At 37.4% G+C, this 13,724-nt stretch overlaps 1 protein-coding gene across 2 annotated transcripts; it reads left to right on the top strand.

The window, feature by feature from the left end:
- Nucleotides 1-4,813: 4,813 nt before the first annotated feature.
- LOC144442280 (kelch-like protein 21) lies at nt 4,814-12,204 on the top strand. 2 transcript variants are annotated; one of them, XM_078131582.1, is made up of 2 exons: nt 4,814-4,927; nt 5,479-12,204. In XM_078131582.1, the coding sequence occupies exon 2, from the start codon at nt 5,516-5,518 to the stop codon at nt 7,283-7,285; it is 1,770 nt and encodes a 589-aa protein (XP_077987708.1). In that variant the 5' UTR covers nt 4,814-4,927; nt 5,479-5,515; the 3' UTR covers nt 7,286-12,204. The 2 variants fall into 2 exon arrangements, with proteins under 2 accessions (XP_077987708.1, XP_077987707.1); XM_078131581.1 differs by having other exon boundaries at nt 4,818-4,994.
- The last annotated feature ends 1,520 nt before the right edge of the window (nt 12,205-13,724 follow it).

The raw sequence follows: 13,724 nt of genomic DNA, 5'->3' as shown, positions 1-13,724 counted from the left end.
ATTCGTGTACAACCAATAACACACAAGTAATGTGATTCCACTGTGTGCCATACTTGTTTATAACATTTCAGATTGAATGTAGTCTTGATTATTGATTGGTCATTCTCTTTCTTTCAATTTCAAACATTGAGTGTTATATTGTAAGAAAAATTCTGGTGGCTACTCTAAAGTACGAGATTGAGTTTGGGAAAACCTATGGTATTGTGTCAGATGTATGTAATGAGCACTCACTAAAGAACAAACGACAGTAAACGTAACAGCCAAAAAGAAATCACACAGTGTACTCTACATCGGACTTTAATCAGATTGATCTTAGCCTAGTCCTGCTTACATACGGAGTAAGTCGTCCGTTGAGCGAAACATGTACACATCTACAAGCAGGACTAGTCCTAGCCCACCATGTAAAACTAGTTGGTTCATATTCTATGGTGGTATCATATTATAGTGAATAAATCTTGTAAAGTAAAAACAGAGATAAGCTATAGTGTGGGATTATTTGCCACATTACTAATGGGTTCCTTGCCGCCCACACTAAAAATATCAGTACAAAGTAGTGTAGTAAGAACTATTTTTGAAATTACAAACATAGTTCATTTTGTGATAGTACTTCTGGTGTTTTATTTACAGTGTTCATCACACAGAAGTGCACATTATCGCAACACACTGTAAATCTAGATATTTTGCTACAAGAAAATGTTGTGATTTTACAGTTTTCTCAAAGACTAATTTTTTTACTAATTACCAGACTGGTACATTGCGTTCATGTACAAGAAGGTATTTTAGTCATTGCATTTTTACGGCCTGTGGCGAAATAAGTGAAAATAAGTCTTTAGCGAAAATTTCCAAGTTTGCAGTATGATATTTTGAGCATGTTACTGTAGCCAAGTGTTTATTACCAAGACTACAATGTATCAATATATAGGTATTTAGCATCACATGAAAAATACAATAGTAGAGCATGGGTGGGGGGGGGGGGGGGGTACTTGCATAGTAAAAGTACCACAGTTTTGAGCCCCCTTTTTTGACTCATAGACTTTTTACTTTTGATTTTTTTAAGCACTACATAGAGGCTTGATCCCTCTTTGATTGCATGTATGACCTTTGACCCCATATTTTGGGGAACGTACTTGCCAAGTTGCTTAATTTTTATTTTTTGCCAAGATTTTTCAAAAATGTCATTTCCAGGTTGCTGATTTTCACATTTTTTCCGGGACTTTTCGCTGCTATTTTCTGGCAGAATGTAGACATTTGAGACTTAGTTTCTGCTGAAATGCAGACTTTTTTGGTACAATGACAAACACTTTATGTTGTGGTTTACCTGAATTTATATCAGGATGTAGATTAAGTCATCATATGTTATGTGTTGTGTCATAAAGCTTCCCTCCCCCAACCCTCCCCCACCCCCTCCCAATGCTACAGTTATTGAAGATGGAATTTTATTGTATGTATTGTATTGTATTGTATATACTTATTTCTACCATGGTCATACAGAATGAGTACTGTGGTGTAAACTAATAGAACGGCCAGCTTTCTACTTTTGTATGCTTCTATGCAAGGTATTCTATATATTTTAGAATAAATCAAATGTTATGAACATAAGTTTGGAGTTAATGTCATGAATTACATACAAGTATGCATGTATGCATGCACACACATGCATACATTAATACATGTACACACGCACACACATACATGTACACATACACATGTTTGTCACGTATGTGAATGGATGATACCAATTGCAAATAGACCTTTCTTAGTCCAGTACTGCTTTGAATCGCACTCACTGCCCTCTAGTGTTGAAGTAGTGATGTAAGTACTCAATAGAACTTTCCTGTAATTCATACATTTTAGTGTTGACGAAGAATAATGACAAATGAGTTGAAAGACAAGTCAGTGCATTCTAATAAATGCTGCCCTCTAGTGTTGAAGAGGAGAAATGATTTAAATCAGTGATAGACAAGTCAGTGAACCTTTCAATTAGTAATAAATCATGCTCTCCCTGGCTCTCGAGTTTTGAAGTGAAGCGGTGTAAATGAGTGCATGACAAATCACGCCCTCTAGTGTTGAAGTAGAGCATAATGTAAATGAGTGATAGACAAGTCTATAGAACTTTCTATTAAATGACAAAAACCCCTAGTGTCGAAGTGGAGTAGTGATTTAATCAATATAATACATGCTCACTGTCCCCTAGGCCTGTGCTTTAAAAATTGCTGTAGTTACATTCACCCTCGAGCCCATGGCCAGTTAGTATAGACACAGGCATCCAGACTCTAAGTAAGCGACTTTTTCAAAGGGATGAATTGATGTCTTGCAGACTGTCCTCTAGGCAAAACAGTTATTTTGGTTGTAACAGTTAGAAGTAGTTTGTATATTGTCCTCTCGCGGTTCCGTGTGCCCCCCCCCCTTCCCTCCCAGTAACTGTAATTTTCGATTTGTATACATATGGTATGCATTTTCTCTCGCTGTGCTGAATTAGCCCTGCTAATAGCTCAGACCATAGTAACAAACACTCACCTATCTGCTGCCATGCACTGAAGCATGGAGGTAAAGAACATGAATGCATTGTTCACTATCATGGATAGAAGGACTGCCTTCTACTTCCATGACTGAAGTATGTGGCGTTTCCAACAGAAGCTTTTAGTAAATACAATGGCAAGCATCTGAATCTGAATGACACTCTCTCTATACATGCCATTGTTTGCTCAGAGATGATTGTCAAAGTGGTACACAGTGTTCATCTCGGACAACCAAGACGACAAGGTGAGTGATACATTGAGAATTATTGTATTTTGATACGAGCAAAACTATGTTTTTGTTGAAATTGTAGTTCTGGTATATATACAAAAAAAGAACTGTTTCTGGTCAGCGCGCGCATCAGATAAATATCCTCGCGTTGGATCGGTCTTTCTTGTGTGTTTGTTTGTCCAGCCCATGCAGTCTGCAGACAGTACTTCAGTTTATAAGACAACTGCAGAGCCAATGTCGTGAGCAAGCAAATGACATCTGCCCCACCACATACACACTTACACAAGCTTACTCTAAAGTACTAAATAAAAAGAACATGTAACTGCCATAAATACGTGTATAGTAGACTGAGTGACAGGTTTGATGAATATTATTTTTTTAAATCCGCGTCTTCGCACCATTGTGGACAGACTGTACTGACCAGAAACAATTCTCCTTTTTGGCCTAATATAGATATCAGAAACCGCACTAGCTGTAGTGTGTGTGTGTGGGGGGGGGGGGTGTATGTATGTATGTATGTATGTATGTATGTATGTATGTATGTATGTATGTATGTATGTATGTATGTATGTATGTATGTATGTATGTATGTATGTATGTATGTATGTATGTATGTATGTATGTATGTATGTATGTATGTATGTATGTATGTATGTATATGTGTGTATGTATGTATGTATGTATGTATGTATGTATGTATGTATGTATGTATGTATGTAAATACATGTATGTATGTATGTATGTATGTATGTATGTATGTATGTATGTATGTGTGTGTGTGTGTATGTATGTATGTATGTATGTATGTATGTATTACGTGCGTGCGTGCGTGCGTGCGTGCGTGCATGTATGTATGTATGTATGTATGTATGTTTGTATACAGTATGTGTGTGTATGTATGTATGTATGTATGTATGTATGTATGTATGTATGTATGTATGTATGTATGTATGTATGTACGTACGTACGTACGTACGTGTGTGTGTGTGTGTGTGTGTATGTATGTATGTATGTATGTATGTATGTATGTATGTATGTATGTATGTATGTATGTATGTATGTATGTATGTATGTATGTATGTATGTATGTATGTATGTATGTATGTATGTATGTATGTATGTATGTATGTATGTATGTATGTATGTATGTATATAAAACTTGTTTGTTAGATATAATGACTTATCGTGATATATCGAACAGTAAGCTAAATGCAATCACATCTAGGTCAACGTAGCAGCAGTACACATTGTAGTACTATATAGCCAATCAAATTGATTTTGAGGTCCGCTCCCAAAACTTAGCGCTCTAAGGAACTACAATTTCAACTTATTACTGTACTACTTGTAGATAACATTTGCCTCTAATTGACATGTGCAATGTCTATTATTAAAATTGTTGGTATTTTAACACTTTCAATTCACATATTGTTAGTTGTATGAAACAATACAGGATTGAATACCCCTGTCGTAATTAATAAGCGATATGCTGATAGAACGTGTACCAAACGTAGAGGCCGGAATAAAGTTTGTGGCAACGGTAAACAACATATATATACAATGTAATAATAGTATGTCGCACCACAAAGCTGGGACCCGGGGCTGGGACATAGTACTGAAGTGTATTGAGTTCACAAATTACACATATTCTCAGTCACTGTATCTGAGAGAGAGAGAGAGAGAGAGAGAGAGAGAGAGAGAGAGAGAGAGAGAGAGAGAGAGAGAGAGAGAGAGAGAGAGAGAGAGAGAGAGAGAGAGAGAGAGAGAGAGAGAGAGAGAGAGAGAGAGAGAGAGAGAGAGAGAGAGAGAGAGAGAGAGAGAGAGAGAGAGAGAGCACAAGCAACAGTTGTTAGACAGTATTTGGAAATTTTCAGCACAGCGCCCTCAAACAACTCACACTCAGTACTATATAATAACGAATCAATTAACAAGTAAGAGGCGACCATATAGAAAACGTTGCGGTGACCGAGACAGGACTATGTTACAACGTTTTATGAATCATCACCTACGTCAATGATTACGAATATACGTCAACAGAAGGCTTCTATTATATTGTGTTCAATAGATGTAGCGGTGCTATGGGGCATTTGATAATTATACGTGTGAAACAGACCGATCCATTGTTCGTACGTGCAATATTATTATCGTCGAGTACAACCCAACAACGCGTCGATTGCGACATGTACGTACATTGACTTTGAAGGTAGTTTTTAGCTAATACCAAACACAGCAGAGCATTTCTGCTACAGGTACGTCGTAAGATATGCATTCTACGTGTTTTTCGTTTTATTCACGGAATGTTGACGTTGTCTTTCATCGTTTCGCTTGATAATGTGTTTTGTACGTTTACTTTACGAGTTGTGTCGCCGCCACAGTCATATTTCGATAATCAGATGCCTGTCTCACTTCCGGGTTTATATTACTCGCGTCTACGTTGCTCAATATGGTATTTCTCTCAAACCAGCAGTTTACTGTAAATTGTAATGTCAGCTTGTCGAAATATTTGTTCAAATGTAAGACATGTGTATACATGTACGTGTTGGTCTTAAATATAAAGGCATAGTAATAGATATATACGCGCCATAAAATATAATCTCTCGTGTTTAACATATTTCGTCAGGGAGCATACTCAAAAGGAAAGTGTTCATTTTATTTTTTCGTTCTGTCTTTCTTTAGAACATTGAGAATTATTGAAAAAAGTGGGTCATGATAATTTTTTTATTTTCATTGCAGGGCAAATTCGTGAAAGTTTGCAGTTTGTCCAATCACCATGGCAACCGCATCAGGGACTGATGAGAAACAACTTAATTTAGGAGAAACAGTAGATTACACTGAAACAAATCATCCTGTTCATCTTATCAAAGGTCTAAATGAGCTGCGATCGTTGGAGCTTTTTACCGATATAACGTTAGAGGTTGGAAGCAAGGAGTACCCCTGCCATAAAGCCGTTTTAGCATCCTGCAGTCCATATTTCCGAGCCATGTTTACAAATGACATGAAAGAACGAAATGCCAACCGAGTTCAGATTAAAGATGTCCAAGTGGATGTCATGAATGTTATCATTCAATTTATATACACTGGAAAAATTACGATTTCTCCACAGAATGTACAAGCGGTTTTTGAGGGCGCAAGTTTATTGCAAGTTCATACAGTTCAAGATGTCTGTGCCGGCTACTTTGAGCGTTTACTCTCCCCTAGCAATTGTCTGGGCATACTTGATTATGCAGACACTCATGGCTGCAAAGAATTACAGCAGAAGGCATGGAAAGTCATTCTGAATAACTTCAACGAAGTTTGTAAAAGTGAAGAATTTCTCTTGCTTCCGAAAGATCAATTGATAGAGATTTTAGCAAGTGATTTGTCGATCGATAGGGAAGAACAAGTTTGTGAGGCAATTATTGGATGGGTAAACTATGATCGGACTTCAAGAGAAATTTTCCTGTCAGATTTGGTTGCTCATGTTCGACTTCCATTCCTATCACCTGCATATCTCGGCAAAGCTGCTAATGATCCGTTGCTAAGGCAAGTTCACCTGGGAGCTGAAAAAGATAAAATGCTTGAGAGAACGCGGACATACTACGCAAAGTCAAGAGAGAAAGCAGTCACAAATTTGTCGGCTAACAAGCCAAGGAATTACACACAAGTTTTACTCACAGTCGGTGGTGAGGATGAAAATTTACGTCCTGCGAATTGCATCTGGTGTTATGATCCTGTCAAAAATAAATGGAGCTATCTATACGAACTTCCTGATGAACTTTTTGATTGGGACCTTGCCGTTGCATCTTTTGGAACAGATATCTTTGTTGCTGGGAAACGACCATTAGCAAGCTCACCCCCACCGCCATCTTTTCCAGCATGGATATACAAAGGTGTCAATCAACGATGGATGAAAGTTCTTCTCCCCCCAAACCTAGAGGTGGCAGAGTTTGCTGTGACATCAGATGATTCTGGTATATTGTACCTGCTCGGTGGGTACGATTATAACATGAGAAATGTTGCATCTGCCAGACGTTATATTGTTGCCACCAACACTTGGGATGAAATTGCACCCATGCTGATGTCAGTGAGTAATTTATCAGCCACAATATGCGAAGGAAAAGTGTACGCAATTGGAGGATATACGGGTGTCGAAGACACTGCAGTGATTCAATGCTATGACCCGAAAATCGACAAGTGGAACTACGTCAAATCTTTACCTATGACAGTACGAGATGCTGTTGCACTGACCATGAATGGTCGTATTTATCTGCTCGCAGGGGTAGCTAAGAGTCTTGTCTACTGTTATGACCCGCAGACTGATAAATGGACACAGCTTCAAGGAATGGCGCATGAGGTCTTCATGTATGGTGCCACAGTGTGCAACAGTGCCATTTGTGCTGTTGGAGGATATTTTGGGGACTATTTTGCGATAGAAGTTAATAAGATGATTCAGCAATACGATACAGAGGAAGACCGATGGACAGCTGCTGAAAGCATGCCGAATGGATTACATAGTCTACGATGTACCACTATGTATAGGTTTGCAGCTTTGGGAACTTAATCGACCCACCTGGGTAATTGACTTAAACCAGGTGGTAATTGCACCAAACCAGGTGGTAATTGCACAAAACCAAGTGGTAATTGACTTAAAACCAGGTGGTAATTTACTTAAACCAGGTGGTAATTTACTTAAACCAGGTGGCTTAAATCAGATAGTAATTGTACCAAACCAGGTGGTAATTGCACTAAACCAGGTGGTAATCGCACTAAACCAGGTGGTAATTGCCAGAAACCAGGGGGATGTAATCAGGCACTATGGGCAATTATAATCAGTTACTGTTGTTAATTACTCAAAACTAGGTTGTAGTCACCCAAATATTTAACCAGGTGGTAATTGCACCAAACCAGGTGGTAATTGACTTAAACCAGGTGGTAATTGCACTAAACCAGGTGGTAATTGCCAGAAACCAGGGGGATGTAATCAGGCACTATGGGCAGTTATAATCAGTTACTATTGGTAATTACTCACAACTAGGTTGTAGTCACCCAAAAATTAAACCAGGTGGTAATTGCACCAAACCAGGTAGTAATTGCACCAAACCAGGTAGTAATTGCACCAAACCAGGTAGTAATTGCACCAAACCAGGTGGTAATTGCACCAAACCAGGTGGTAATTGCCAGAAAACAGGTGGTAAATTGTTTCAGCTTGGTAATGATTACATTATATAGCAAATGGCACTTGTCCTGAAGCAGATGGTATATCGGTTAGCTAGGTAATCAAAGTTAGGGGGTATTAAAATAAGTATTAAATATATTTACTCCCTAGCTAGGTGGTTATTAACCATAGTATAACTGTTGGTAATTGCCCCAGTCCAAGTGATTAAATCCAGGTGGCATGTCTTATAAGCCATAGAATTAATGCTACACCAGGTGACTACAGGTAGTTGGCTAGGCCATGTGTTAATTACTTTTTCCAAGTGACAACTTGCAATAGTGTTGTGCCATTTCTAACCCTCGACCCCTAAACTCCACCGTCCTAATAAGTAAGTTTTGAAGGAAATTTTTGATGAGGTCTAATATTTGAGATTTAAGAAAAAATGTGACAAGGCATTATTTCATTGATTACTGAATAATGTTTAGTGTACAGCAAATAATTTGTTCCTGCCAATGTATTATCCGTCCTGAATGTAACAGTAATATTACAGATGCAGTACAAGTCTTGACTTTTGTTTTCAGACAGGGAAATCATTAGGGAAGTGTTAGGTTAACACAGTGCTAACACTTGACTGACAATTCCACCTCACCATGTGTTAGCAGCTATACCTGCACCAGTCCAATGTTACATGTAACACTAACACTGGGTTGGTAATTGGACCTCACCATGTGTGATAGCTGGAAGGCATATATCTGCACCAGTTCAATGTTAGACGTAGTCTTGCTGCTGGACGCTCGGGCCTTCTTCTGATACCATAAGCGAACGGAGTTCGCAGTGAGGACCTTGCCCGAATTTGGATGTTCCATCCTCGATAGCGATGTTCGGTCATGTGTCATATTGTATCGGAGAACATCCGAGGTCTAGCAGATAGACTATGTTAGACGTAACGCTAACACTGGCGTTGGTACTTACACCTCACCATATGTGAGCAGTTAAAAGGCTTATATCTGTACCAGCCCAATGTTAACACTAACACTAAGTTGGTACTTAAACCTCACCATATGTGAGCAACTGGAAGGGTTAATGCCTGCCCCAACCCAGTGTTAAAACCAGAATTGCTCAGTGCTAACACCAGGCTGGGACGTACACCTCATCAACATGTATGAGCAACTTGAAGTTGAAGGGTTAATGCCAGCACCAATCCAATGCCAACAATGGGCTAGAGTGGTGTTTACATTAGGCTAACATTAAACCAACACAAACACCATACCAGCATCACCTATTAGCAGCAGGAAGGGTTAATACCTGCACCAGATTAAAGATTGATGTTGGGAGTTGATCCAAACAGTAATGTAAGCATCTAATACAAAGGGTAAGTCAATCAAAAATAAAGATATTAACCAGATTGAATTGAAAAACTAGCCAACCTCTAGATTTTTATCAAACTGACCCTGTCTTTGTCAAGTGTTTGATATAGAACAGACTGACATATTTCCTAATTAGAAATCAATATATGATGTATATGGTTTTATTTCACCGTATCATACAAGCTATAAATCAGTTTTAATGTGATATCTGTCATGGAAGTGAAAATAACAGACACATTCTTGGTACCTGCTGTAGCTTTTTACCTCATGCTAGAGGGTCTAAATAGAACAAGAAGGTTGACTTCTTCTCACACACACACCTATAGTAATGCATGAGAAGTGAGCAGAAGTTATGGTGTCAAACAAGAAATCAAATGGTCGTTATTTTTATGATGCACCTAGGTAGTAATATTCTGTTTCAGGTATCTAGAATTGAACCCTCCTGGAGTGTCTAGGGAGGCATTAATTGGGCCCAAGGGATCAATAGAACTCCCTAAGCTGTTCAGAAATAACATATCTGATTACCGGTATGTGCTCAAAGAAATTCTTGTATAGGATGATGTTCTTTTAATCTCTAAAATGTAAATATTATGAAATTTCAAAAGTTTTCAAAAAATATATGTGTATATTTTAAAGTGAAGTATTGATGTTAGTAATGGAAATTTTTTTAACGAAATGTTTGTATGTTTCCATAAAGGCAAAGTCCACTCAGGCCCTATTTCTGTCTTCAGTACACTTAAATTGATTACTGATATCAACTGATATACAATTTTGGGCGATAAAATAGCACCTCAGTTACTCACTCAACTTTTGGAATCTTGTAAAGAAGCCCTGCTACACTTGACATGTGTTCAGCCATTATGGGCATGTCCTGCAAAGGTTTATGGGAATGTCCTGCAAGGATTTATGGGAATTTCATAGATTTCAAAATTGAGTAAGTTACCAGGATGCTATTTAATCATGTTAGTTGATTCAGTGTACTGAGGTCAGAAATAATTTTGACTGGACTTTTCTGTTAAATATTATGACTGATAGTAAATTAATAACCATGTACAGTTCTTATACTTGTAACTTGATTTGTGTCGTGGGTACAGTATTACAATTTCAGACATGTTCCAGTACACATTGTGTACTTACAAATGATTTTAGATGTGTAGATTTGGTTGTCGTTTCTATTCAATACTGCAGCTAGTCTTGATTGCCATGCCTCACCACTGATGGCTCACTTCATAGCCGAGTGAGAGTCTGGGTACTCATAGTTACCCAGCCTTACCACTGCTAAGGTCTACAAAGCCAGAATGGACTAGTGGATCTGATCTGATTCTTGTCAGTTTTTACTGAGTTTTGCCAGGGTTTTTTGCTGAACATTGCTTTGATGATGTCATCACATTCTCAAGAAAAAAAGTCGCTATTAAATCTGGCCTTTAGGATAACTATGGCAACAGTTGTCAACACTTTTTTGATAATGATGTATCACAAATACTGTCACTTAAAATATATAGGGAAAAATGATTTTAAAAAACTTCTTCCCCAACAGACAAATATAACATTGCGTAAATTTTGGTGGACTTTGAGTCAAGGATGTAGATAATGTAAAAGTAGCTAGCTGGTAAAATTGGGAAAATAGATGGTAATACCTTACGAGGAAAACCTATGAATATGCCAACAATGGATATATAATGATGGAAAATTTAAAAGTCCTGAAAAAATAGCTGGCAAGAAATTTCAAAGTAGTCGCATGTGATTTCTAGCTACTAGCCCTTATGTACATCCCTGTGAGTGATATTGAATCGATGTTGCTAGGTGACAGACTAACAGATTCATAATTGTGGTCGTTTCTCAGTGTTTTTGCTAAGGGTGGTAAGTAGGTAAAATCTATCAGGGTTTCCATGTCATTTTACCTGGGTTCCCAAACAAAATTACCATAGACTCTATGGGGAAACTGCCATTTTTAACCCTTTCTCCCTTTCCGTTACTGGGGTTCCACAACCTTATCAGAAACACTGCTTCTTATCACTTGCTAACTTAGGTGTAAACAAGCAATAAGGACTGTACATTACAATGAATCTTTCAGTCTAGTTGGGGGAGTGTTCACAGCTATTTCTCAAATTTCCTATACATTGTTACTAGAAACTATCATCCTTCACTGACTTCCACTTCCAGTCAAATGTACTATCAGTAGCGGCCATATTGGATTTTCACTGCTGTGGACAAATATTAAAATAAACAAGCATATTTTACTGTTATCCGATAATCTATAATGTACACATGACTTGATTAGGAATAATATATCATTGATAAAACACTTTGTTTAGTGTTCACCCACCATTTTGCTTACAATAATAAAAGTCTGGGTTATGGAAAAAAGAAGTGTCCTGTATGTTGCCACTATGAAGTGATGTATGTCGCCATTTTGTTTACAGGTTGTCATAAAAGCAATCAATCAGAATTCAATATGGCTAACATTGTTGGCAGTAATACTTATGAATATCACAGATTTCTTTTATGTTGTTTGACTGGGTTTTTTTTCAATTATGAAGTTGCTTTACCAATAAAATATCCAAAATAAATACCTATTTCTCATACACATGACCACTTTTAAACGTTATGTGTAAGATTGAGTTCCATGTATTTTGTTATCAACAACATTATCACATTTTTCAGATGATTAGCAATGGACAGTACTTGTCAATATGTTGACATTGTTTTGTACTGAGGTTATAATTTTTTGTCAAACTGATTATTTTTCGTTGTTGATATGTCACAGAAAAAGAGATTTCTCTGTGGTTTTTGGCAACTGTGATTTTCTTGCATCAGCACTTTCATTATGTGCATATGTTTATGCTATTAAAATATGCTCTGAAAAGGGCTATAGTCGTCAGTGTTCTTGTAAGAAATATGTCATTCTTTCCCCCAAGTGATGGGGTGGGTTACTCAATTTATAGAGATAATTTTCAATACCAGGTCAGTGTCTTGACACTTCCAATGTGTATCGAGCAAACATTTTTACAAATACAGTCCCCAAAATGCAACTTATTTCAAAAATACAGTGACAGATTTCTTTCCTGTATATTCATAATACTGTAGTCCAACATTAGGAGATAAAAAATCTGTAATACTCTCTAAAATGGCAGTTTCATAGGTGCTCTATTGTTTCTGTGAGTGTGTCACATGGTCTTAATCCGACCCCTATTTATATGCAGATTTAGACCTTTAAATGGTGATAAAGTGATGTTTGTGGAATGCTTTTTCAAGTGTTGGTCTAAAATAGGGGTATTGGTTTTAGGATGTTTGTCTAAAATGGTATGTGTTCCATTACAAAATTACAATTTGTGTAAAATAGAGGTATATTATTTTATGCGAATTGGTCAAAATGAAGTGTTGAACTTAGCACCAGGGTGCACACCCCTAACAAACCAATATGACTCTGAGTGTTACCCCCCCCCCCCCCCAGCATTTCACTCACAATCCATTACACTCACAGTTTTATACTTATGTACATTTCTATTCATCTAATTTTAAATCATGCTGCTACTTTTTAAGAAAACTTCAAACTTTGGGTACGGCCATATTTCAGTAATTTGACAAAGTAACATTTTATATCAATAAAATTTCATGTTCCCCTTGAGTTGAAAAACTGATTCACCCAGAGGAGAATACATGTAAACAGTACTGGACCACAAATTTACAATCGTTTCAACTTTACCAACTATATTTCACTGTTCTATTTAATTCTTGGACCCGCGAAAAATGTATGTGCCACATGGTTGTGTGATTTATGTCTGGTTATACACAAACACACATTTGTGAAGGAATGACAACTTCTTGTCGTACACTGGTTGATCAACCCCCCACCCCCACCCACCATACCAGCCCTTCATATAAAAATTACTAATTTATTGAGATGACATAAACAAATGGAAAAAAAACATGACCTCATTTGAGCCAGTCTATGTCATATGGGCAATTCTTGTACTTGATGCACCCTGAGAAATTTCAGTAGAAAATTTATACTGAAATACCCCACTTGCATATACTATAGCTTCCAAAGAACTCATGTCTGGAGATGTTGTAGATTATGAGCTAGTTGTGTTTACCCCAAGGACAGCTGATAGCGCCCTCTATTGACAGCTCTGCTGCTACCATGATTTGATATTGTAGGCAAGTGTTTGTAAAACATTAGAAATGTTTCTTCCTTGTCTGTGGTTTGTCTTAACTACTGTATAGAACTATTAGAAGAAATTTTATACCAAAATGGTTATTATTTCAAATGGACAGAGACAATGCTTTCACAAGGCATATAGTTTTGAAACATTTGAGAGCTTTGTTTTGATGTACTGCCGTTTAATAGATGTCAGGATGAGGTGTAATTTCAAACGCTGGGACCTTTGAGTAATTGGAGTAACTAACATTATTTGTGGATTTCACTGCAAAATATATAAAGACAAATCATACTGAATGATCCATTTTGCAACAAT

The sequence above is a fragment of the Glandiceps talaboti genome, chromosome 11 (genome assembly GCF_964340395.1).
Source record: "Glandiceps talaboti chromosome 11, keGlaTala1.1, whole genome shotgun sequence".
In the NCBI taxonomy this organism is placed as follows: Eukaryota; Metazoa; Hemichordata; class Enteropneusta; family Spengelidae; genus Glandiceps; species Glandiceps talaboti.
This window is presented reverse-complemented; position numbering and strand designations above follow the sequence as displayed.

What these genes read in the sequence shown, in the direction of transcription:
- LOC144442280 (XM_078131582.1), top strand. Translation starts at nt 5,516, where the DNA reads ATGGCAACCGCATCAGGGACTGATGAGAAACAACTTAATTTAGGAGAA.